Genomic DNA, 10,622 nt, shown 5'->3' on the forward strand with positions numbered 1-10,622 from the left:
ATTGCTTCTAACCCCTAATTTCCATACGAGTATTCTGCCCCTACCCAAGACTTAACGCTCCCAAAACCTCCCAAAAGTAAAGCGATAATTCCCTGAGCCCCCAAAACACAAAACCTAAGTGATTAAAATATGTGAAGACCATAATACCATTTCTCTCTCTTTCTCTTTTTTTCATGATGTTAGCTGCTGCATGGCAGCTTTTTTTTTTATTTTGCGGGGCGGGGGGGGGGGGATTCTAGTTCCCTCCAAAATTTTCCAACGGCGTCAACATTGGCGGTAATATTTTTTCGGCGTTTGTTCATGAGGCGAAGAAAAAATCTTGGGGAAACTAGAATTTTTTGGCAGAATACTTGTCAGGAAACGGCAGGAAAGTTTCACTGGTGGGAAGAAAACGACGTTCGTTCATTGGCAGAATACTTGTAAGGAAATCGATGAATTGAGATTAAAATAGAGTATGTAAATTTATATATTATTATTATTTCACGGTAATAAGTTTTTTTTAAGCTTATGAGTTGGTGGTGAATGAAGGTTACATGTTGGTTTTGAAGGTTACGGGTTGGTTGTGAAGATACGCATTGATTGTGAAGGTGTTACGGGTTGGTTGTGAATGATATGTGTTGGTTGTGAAAGTTACAGGTTGGTTGTTAAGGTTACGGGTTGTTTGTGAAGGTTACGGGTTGGTTGTGAACCTCGATAACCTCCGTAATCTTCACGACCATCCCGTAACCTTAACAACCAACCTGTAACCTTAACAACCAACCCGTAACCTTCACAATCAACACGTATCCTTCACAACCAACATGTAACCTTCACAACCAACATGTATCCTTCACAACCAACTCGTAACATTCAAAACCAACATGTAACCCCCAAGACAATCACTTTTCTCCCTTCTTATTCTTCTTCTTTACAAATTTTACGAAAAAATGAAGCAACAAAACTGCTGCTCATCATCATCTCCTCCCCTCTCCTTCCCCTCCCTCTCCTCCCTCTTCGCCTTCCTAAAATCCCACATCCCCTCCGACTCCCTCTCCTCATGGGGCCTTATGTAAGGACCATAAAATTTTAATACTAGTAAAAAAAAATCTGGTATTTTAAAATATTCAATTATTATTTTTAAAAGAATATTTGTATTTTCTGGGTCTTCTAGAATTTTCTATGATTTAAAATTCTAATTTTTATATTTATTAATGATTTTGATAATTATAAATTAAATAGTTATAGTGAAAACTCTTAAATAAATATTTGTTTTATTACTATTATTATTATTTCGTTATGGCTAATTTTCACAAGAAAATTTCCTATTTATTCATATTTTCCCCTATTTTTTCTTCTATTTGTTAATTACTCCTAATTAAACCCTAACCCTAATCCTAACCACACCCTATAAATACCCTCTCTCTTTCACGTGAACATCACCCCCTCCACCTAGGTTTTTCACGCCGACATCCCATCTCTTCCTCCTTCTGTCTCGTCTACGAAACCCAACCCTCTGCTCCGCCTCCAGCCACCACGACCAACAACCACCACCTCCATCTTCACCACCACCTACCACATTCGTCCTTGCGACCTGCAGACCCGTCGCCGCTGTCCTCCGCCGCTCGTCATCGTTGTCCCCAAACATCGCCATCACCCTCTCGACGGCAAGCATTTTTGTCTTGCTCTTTGTTGAATTCGTTCTCGTTGTTATTATGCAAGCATCTCTTTTTCCTCAATTTAATTTCTATTTTTTTGTTTATATTCATACCGGCATTTTTGTTCCTCTCTTTTTTACTTGCTTGAATTTCTTTTTAGATTGATGTTTTATACCTAGAGTTTATGCTAGAATCATTATTGTAATTTCCTTCATAGGTATAATTTTTTATATTTTCCCTTGCTGTGTTTATCATACACTAGAACTTATAAAAATATTATTCAAGTATAGTACTATAAGTTCCCTTCCAATTTGTGTTTTTGATTTTACTGTTTGAATTTTTCATGCCTAGGACCTGTAGAGTAAACTGACCTTAGTATGGTTCATACACCGATTCTCCTATGTGTTGACTTATTTTTAGCAGTGTCTACAAAATTTACACCTGATGCATAATTTACTCCTTATATATGACATTAGGTAACTAGCATTTAATGGTTAATTTCCTGTGTTTTATTTTCTCCAGATTGGGCATATCAACCGTGGCTTTGTTTTTAGTCAAGTCAGTTTTTATATAAACAGTATGTTAAAATTTCTACTACAATGTTTCAACAAAATATGAAAGGTGTTTTTATAATATCTTTTCGAATTAAGTTAAGTGCAATATACTTTTAAGTATTCTCTTTATAAAGTGTTTTCTTAGTGATATATATGTATATTTTTTTTTGTATATCATATCTTAACTCTAGACTAAAGGGTGTTATTTATATATACTATAATTTCAATAATAACATTATTCCTTTTCAAAGGAAAGAACTTAATCACTATTTAATATATTTTTGGCCATAATGTTTACACAACAGATTGGATAGTGTTTTGAACCTTTTAACGGGCCACCCCATATCTTAAGAGTATATATTTTTGAAGTTATCTTAACAAACAGTATATAGGTTTATATATGTTTTTGTAACATTATATCTAAATGAAGAAGTTGTTGAGCTCGTGGTTAGATAGGTTGTGCTTTACTATAGTAATTACGGTTGAAACCTATGACCATTTTCCTTTTACACTATAAATTTTGGGTTCACTAAGAATCAGATTGATTGACTATAAATGATTTCAGTTCGTCCTATCTTGTTGAATTTCTCAGTGCGTGTTTACAGTTGGTTTTCTTATCCCTTTAAATATATATGATTCTACTGAACTATGTTGGATCATACTCTGGATTTTGCTATACATTGAAATAGATTGTGTGGTTGAAATCCGTGTTGATTAGTAAAGTCATCAAATAGGTTAGACTGTGCATGAAGACGACTTCCGTCAAAAATATGATTTATAAGCGTGTTTCATAGCATGGCTATGCTCTCGATATCGATATCCCGATATGAGATTTTTCCTTGGCTATTACTACTATAGCATCGACTAGATGATGCACTCATCTTGATTAGACATGTTCTGGGTCACGGTTATTTCCATAGTTTTACAGATGTCGTTCCACGGCAACACTGTGGTTAGTGCACAACATTTCATGCACAGTCATTTAAAATTTAATCGACCAACATGGGGTTTATAAAGGGGAATTAGACGAAGAATATAACATGTATATAAACGGGCATATGCGCATTCCTGATATCCTGAGTTAAATATATACATGGGCCAAAGAGCCAATTCCTGACTTGAAGCCGTGTTCCCGGGACGGTTTACGGGGAACCGATTTATATACATGAAAATATTCTTCTCTAATTCAAATAACATGTAAAAATTAAGACTAATATGTTTTTAAGCTTTGTGATAGATTTGGCATGCACGGTATGGACCTGGATGAAACATGGGTGATGCATATTGATATTGTTGTGTATAGAATTTTGGGAGTAAATATTTAGATATTTAAAATTTGAGATATAGGGTATATACGAGGGTTTCCTTGTTTGGATTATTCCCTCGACGTACTCATCTCTTACATTGTGGGTTTCTAAATCTTACCTCCTTTTTGTATAGGGTATAAGATGTATGCTTTAGGGTAGACTTTGTTTGATGTACATGTTTAGGAATTTTCCTTTACCATCTTTAATTGAGTTTTCATCTTATTTGATTTATAAGAGTAGCATTTTCTTTTATCACTGAAACTTTAGAATTTATCTTTGCTTTATCTCTACCACATTACACTTACACGCACACATTTCCTTCATTTTACATGCTTGTTGGGAGTTTTCTGACTCCCCTGGGGTTTGCGTGCCCCTGACTTGGGAATTGTTCTTTCTTCGCAGGACCAAGAGTACTTTAAGGATTAAGACCAGCGACAGTGGTCACCTTCCCACTCTCAGCTTCAGTTATTAAGTCTTTCTTGTAATCACTTGTGGTACTTCAGACTAAGATGTATTTTCCTCTTTCCTACTTTGAAGAGTTGTGGACATGTAAGAGAAATTTGTCTTTTCAGAGTTTTCTTTATCTATCTAGTACCTTTGCTATTTTAGTTACATGCTCTATGTAGTAGTTCTTTTGGTAATATATTTGTATACAGGATGATCCAGAGGCGTGAATGTAACTGTATGGTTGCATTTCCGACCGAGTCACGCTCCAAATTATCTCGTTTTAGACCCGGGGCGTGACATGGTTTTATTGGTATCAGAGCCAGGTTTAGAAATTGTTGTCTCATCCTGTATACATACACAAATTAAGATTAGACCAAAAATATGGAGCATGTATAGTATAGGTTCTTTCCTTTCCAGAAATACATTCCTTGAATCCTAATATCCTGATTCTTTGTCCTAATCTTGACCAATCTCCTTTAGGTGATCACTATGACTCCAAAATGTCGACTCCCTACTCCAGTTGTCCCTCGAGTATTTGGAATTAAAATTTTGAGGACATGATCTTGGGATTGAGGAAATATGAATAAGATGTTATTTAAAACTAAGTTAGAGGATCAAGAGTGGAAAAAAAATTCAGAATGTGGATTTGATGTTGAGTGAGTTGAGAAGATACCTTCATATTATATCAAGATTAAGGTGATAAATAAGGTGGGTGAAAAAGAAACATATTCGAGATATCAAAATATTAGTTTGAAATTTTAATGATTGAGATATGCAATGACCTGAAAAGAGGTTTGCTAGGACATGAGATGAAATAAAGATTTACTAAAGCTAAGAAGAGAGCTATAATGATATGAAATTTTATAACGATATTTGATTTTCGATCCGACTTATTTGATGATTGAAGATGCATGGACATATATATAGATCAACTTAGAAGATATTTGGTGAAATTTATGATAGTGACAATTGAGAATTTGTGAGCAACGATAGAGGATTTATATGAAAATTTGTACTTCATCTGAATTTATATGATTAGTATAAAATCTTTAGAGATGAGTTTAACCTTAATATTAGTAGAGCAGTACAACAGAAGGATGACATCTAGAATGATATAAAATTTGAAGAGAGGTATACACTATATTTGGACTATGTTCGAAGTTAAGATGAGCGATATATAATTGATTTGAGGCATCTTGAATTTGAATATGACATTTTAGCATTAAGATATGCATAGATCCACTAAGAGGTTGTACTGGGACAACGAAGGAATGACGATTCTACAAAATTTGAGATAGGTCGTTGAGAATGTGATATTAGCCCAGGTTAGATAACTGGACTCTCACCCTGTACATAACTATTGGATCTTTTAAAATAGGAATAGGAGTCTGAGCATATATAATATTAGGGTCGTTCCCTCTTGCAATATCTCTTCGCGCTTACTCCTTTGATTCCGCATCTAAATTCATTTCTATCTTAACAGTTAAATCTTTCCCTTTCTCAAGCCAAGTGTATACAGACTTAGTCAATGTGCATAGATAGGGTTTTGTAGACTAGCCCAAGCTTCGTAAGTTAAGCTAGCATGAAAGTTTATCCAGCCACTAGCCCTCACATTAGCAGCAACTACAAGTTCATGATTGCCTGTTTGGATGAAGTTAGCTCAGCCAACTGATCATCTAAATTTTTACCATTTGGCTCCAGCTAGTTCATGCGAATGAACTTGGATGTTCTTTATGTGCTAAGTAATCAGGATATTAATAGACTTGAAAACTTTTCAGTTACCTCCAGCTAGACTAGTATCTTAGCACCGTTAGGTCATGTGAGAGGAATGTTTTTAAGCTTAACTCGAGGTAGATATGCATGTAAGGAAAATCCATCTGGTGACGTATGTGCAATTGATTATTTAGATTATAAATTCTGAATGTGGTTCGTGCTTGATAATGTGCAGGGTATCCAAGAATGAGAAATCATGTGGATGATATTGAGGGTATATTGGAAACTTGATTTTGTGAGATAACAGCCATATAAAGTTAAGTATTTGATTTGAAGATATTATATGACTATGTACCCAGTATATGATCGAGATAATACATGATGCTTGATATCTAGAAAGATATATAAATACTTGAGAAGTGCCACTGAACCATGATTCCAACCACATTGTCTATAAGTTTAAGAAATGCAAGGAAAAGAACTTCATGAAAAGTCTCAGGCTAGGATCTACCAGTTTTATATTAGTATCGAATTATCTTATGTTATACATGTTTATGATGCCATAGTGTTGAATGTCAAGCGAGTCCTTCAAGACACCATTGTAACATTGATATTGGGATACATGTTTTAGTGAGAGGGGGCTCGTGATCTTCCTCCACTGGATTGTGATTGGTGGGGGTCCTAAGGGTGACGATCCTTAGGACCAAACTTGGGAAAGAATTAGTTTACATGTATCACGTCTTGAATTATCTCGCAGGGGATTCATACTATGGAGAGTCATTCCAATAACCTTATAGTATGTTGTATGAGATATATATGAGACAAGCTAGATTTGGGTACAATATCTATTTATTTATGGTAGAGCATTGCTTCTCGAGTGCTTTGATTAAATTCCGAGGACGAAATTTGTTTTAAGGGGGGTAGAATGTAAGGACCATAAAATTTTAATACTAGTAAAAAAAAATCTGGTATTTTAAAATATTCAATTATTATTTTTAAAAGAATATTTGTATTTTCTCGGACTTCTAGAATTTTCTATGATTTAAAAATCTAATTTTTATATTTATTAATAATTTTGATAATTATAAATTAAATAGTTATAGTGAAAACTCTTAAATAAATATTTGTTTTATTACTATTATTATTATTTCGTTATGGCTAATTTTCACAAGAAATTTTCCTATTTATTCATATTTTCCCCTATTTTTTCTTCTATTTGTTAATTACTCCTAATTAAACCCTAACCCTAATCCTAACCACACCCTATAAATACCCTCTCTCTTTCACGTGAACATCACCCCCTCCACCTAGGTTTTTCACGCCGACATCCCATCTCTTCCTCCTTCTGTCTCGTCTACGAAACCCAACCCTCTGCTCCGCCTCCAGCCCCCGCCGCCAAGCTTTCCTAAGCCTGTTCGACCACAGCCGTCGCGCCTGAGCACGCCGCCGCTACAGACCCGCGTCGTTGCCCCTCAGCGACGCCCAGATACGACCAGCGCCTCCACCACATTCGTCGCTACGACCTGCAGACCCGTCGCCGCTGTCCTCCGCCGCTCGTCGTCGTTGTCCCCAAACATCGCCATCACCCTCTCGACGGCAAGCATTTTTGTCTTGCTCTTTGTTGAATTTGTTCTCGTTGTTATTATGCAAGCATCTCTTTTTCCTCAATTTAATTTCTATTTTTTTTGTTTATATTCATACCGGCATTTTTGTTCCTCTCCTTTTTCCTTGCTTGAATTTCTTTTTAGATTGATGTTTTATACCTAGAGTTTATGCTAGAATCATTATTGTAATTTCCTTCATAGGTATAATTTTTTATATTTTCCCTTGCTGTGTTTATCATACACTAGAACTTATAAAAATATTATTCAAGTATAGTACTATAAGTTCCCTTCCAATTTGTGTTTTTGATTTTACTGTTTGAATTTTTCATGCCTAGGACCTGTAGAGTAAACTGACCTTAGTATGGTTCATACACCGATTCTCCTATGTGTTGACTTATTTTTAGCAGTGTCTACAAAATTTACACCTGATGCATAATTTACTCCTTATATATGACATTAGGTAACTAGCATTTAATGGTTAATTTCCTGTGTTTTATTTTCTCCAGATTGGGCATATCAACCGTGGCTTTGTTTTTAGTCAAGTCAGTTTTTATATAAACAGTATGTTAAAATTTCTACTACAATGTTTCAACAAAATATGAAAGGTGTTTTTATAATATCTTTTCGAATTAAGTTAAGTGCAATATACTTTTAAGTATTCTCTTTATAAAGTGTTTTCTTAGTGATATATATGTATATTTTTTTTGTATATCATATCTTAACTCTAGACTAAAGGGTGTTATTTATATATACTATAATTTCAATAATAACATTATTCCTTTTCAAAGGAAAGAACTTAATCACTATTTAATGTATTTTTGGCCATAATGTTTACACAACAGATTGGATAGTATTTTGAACCTTTTAACGGGCCACCCCATATCTTAAGAGTATATATTTTTGAAGTTATCTTAACAAACAGTATATAACATTATATCTAAATGAAGAAGTTGTTGAGCTCGTGGTTAGATAGGTTGTGCTTTACTATAGTAATTACAGTTGAAACCTATGACCATTTTCCTTTTACACTATAAATTTTGGGTTCACTAAGAATCAGATTGATTGACTATAAATGATTTCAGTTCGTCCTATCTTGTTGAAATTCTCAGTGCGTGTTTACAGTTGGTTTGCTTATCCCTTTAAATATATATGATTCTACTGAACTATGTTGGATCATACTCTGGATTTTGCTATAAATTGAAATAGATTGTGTGGTTGAAATCCGTGTTGATTAGTAAAGTCATCAAATAGGTTAGACTGTGCATGAAGACGACTTCCGTCAAAAATATGATTTATAAGCGTGTTTCATAGCATGGCTATGCTCTCGATATTGATATCCCGATATGAGATTTTTCCTTGGCTATTACTACTATAGCATCGACTAGATGATGCACTCATCTTGATTAGACATGTTCTGGGTCACGGTTATTTCCATAGTTTTACAGATGTCGTTCCACGGCAACACTGTGGTTAGTGCACAACATTTCATGCACAGTCATTTAAAATTTAATCGACCAACATGGGGTTTATAAAGGGGAATTAGACGAAGAATATAACATGTATATAAACGGGCATATGCGCATTCCTGATATCCTGAGTTAAATATATACATGGGCCAAAGAGCCAATTCCTGACTTGAAGCCGTGTTCCCGGGACGGTTTACGGGGAACCGATTTATATACATGAAAATATTCTTCTCTAATTCAAATAACATGTAAAAATTAAGACTAATATGTTTTTAAGCTTTGTGATAGATTTGGCATGCACGGTATGGACCTGGATGAAACATGGGTGATGCATATTGATATTGTTGTGTATAGAATTTTGGGAGTAAATATTTAGATATTTAAAATTTGAGATATAGGGTATATACGAGGGTTTCCTTGTTTGGATTATTCCCTCGACGTACTCATCTCTTACATTGTGGGTTTCTAAATCTTACCTCCTTTTTGTATAGGGTATAAGATGTATGCTTTAGGGTAGACTTTGTTTGATGTACATGTTTAGGAATTTTCCTTTACCATCTTTAATTGAGTTTTCATCTTATTTGATTTATAAGAGTAGCATTTTCTTTTATCACTGAAACTTTAGAATTTATCTTTGCTTTATCTCTACCACATTACACTTACACGCACATATTTCCTTCATTTTACATGCTTGTTGGGAGTTTTCTGACTCCCCTGGGGTTTGCGTGCCCCTGACTTGGGAATTGTTCTTTCTTCGCAGGACCAAGAGTACTTTAAGGATTAAGACCAGCGACAGTGGTCACCTTCCCACTCTCAGCTTCAGTTATTAAGTCTTTCTTGTAATCACTTTTGGTACTTCAGACTAAGATGTATTTTCCTCTTTCCTACTTTGAAGAGTTGTGGACATGTAAGAGAAATTTGTCTTTTCAGAGTTTTCTTTATCTATCTAGTACCTTTGCTATTTTAGTTACATGCTCTATGTAGTAGTTCTTTTGGTAATATATTTGTATACAGGATGATCCAGAGGCGTGAATGTAACTGTATGGTTGCATTTCCGACTGAGTCACGCTCCAAATTATCTCGTTTTGGACCCGGGGCATGACACCTTACCCTGGGCACCAAAACCCTAAACAACCTCTACCTCGAGATCACCAACGGCGAATCCTCTCTCCTCGCCTCCCCTTCCCTCACCCGCACCATCAACGTGGCCATCCTCTGCATCAAGAACTCCCCCGCAGCTCCACTCTCCTAGAATTCCCTCACTCGCACCATCAACGTGGCCATCCTCTGCATCAAGAACTCCCCCGCAGCTCCACTCTCCTAGAATACTAGCAGCTCCTCTCGGACGAAACCCTAAGGAGCATGAACTTCCCTTTGTCCGAGAAGATGACATCGGGGGAGCCCGTCGAGGATGCGGCGGCTCACGCGGTCAGGGAGGAGCTGGGAGGAAAATGTTAGGGTCAGGGTCCTGATGGAAACGTACTGGGTGAAGGTCGACGAGGAGGAGTCTGTTTCGTACCCGGGGTTACCAGTGAGGTATTTGCAAAGAGAAAGAAAGAGAGAAAGGGTATTATGATCTTCACATATTTTAATCACTTGGGTTTTGTGTTTTGGGGTCTTGGGAAATTATCACTTTACTTTTGGAGGTTTTGGGAGCGTTGAAAAATTCTTGGGTGGGGGCGAAATACTCGTATGGAAATTGGGGGCTAGAATCAATTTCCCCAAAAATAAATAATCTATTATTTTGTGTATATATATAAAGTTAAATGCGATATGATCTATTTTATTATGGAATAACATATAATATGATTTGATTTCATACAAGATATTAAAAGTAAATTAGATTTTAGATAAAATGTGATAAGCGGTTTTGCTTTCATGCGAACTCAACTAATTG

At 35.6% G+C, this 10,622-nt stretch overlaps 1 protein-coding gene across 1 annotated transcript; it reads left to right on the forward strand.

Annotated features, from left to right (window-relative positions):
* Positions 927 to 10,301, forward strand: LOC109821660. Its single transcript, XM_020387829.1, is given in 3 exon segments — positions 927 to 1,048; positions 10,084 to 10,171; positions 10,173 to 10,301. Coding segments are annotated over 3 exon segments (339 nt in total).

This window comes from Asparagus officinalis, chromosome 8 (genome assembly GCF_001876935.1).
Source record: "Asparagus officinalis chromosome 8, Aspof.V1, whole genome shotgun sequence".
Lineage (NCBI taxonomy): Eukaryota > Viridiplantae > Streptophyta > Magnoliopsida > Asparagales > Asparagaceae > Asparagus > Asparagus officinalis.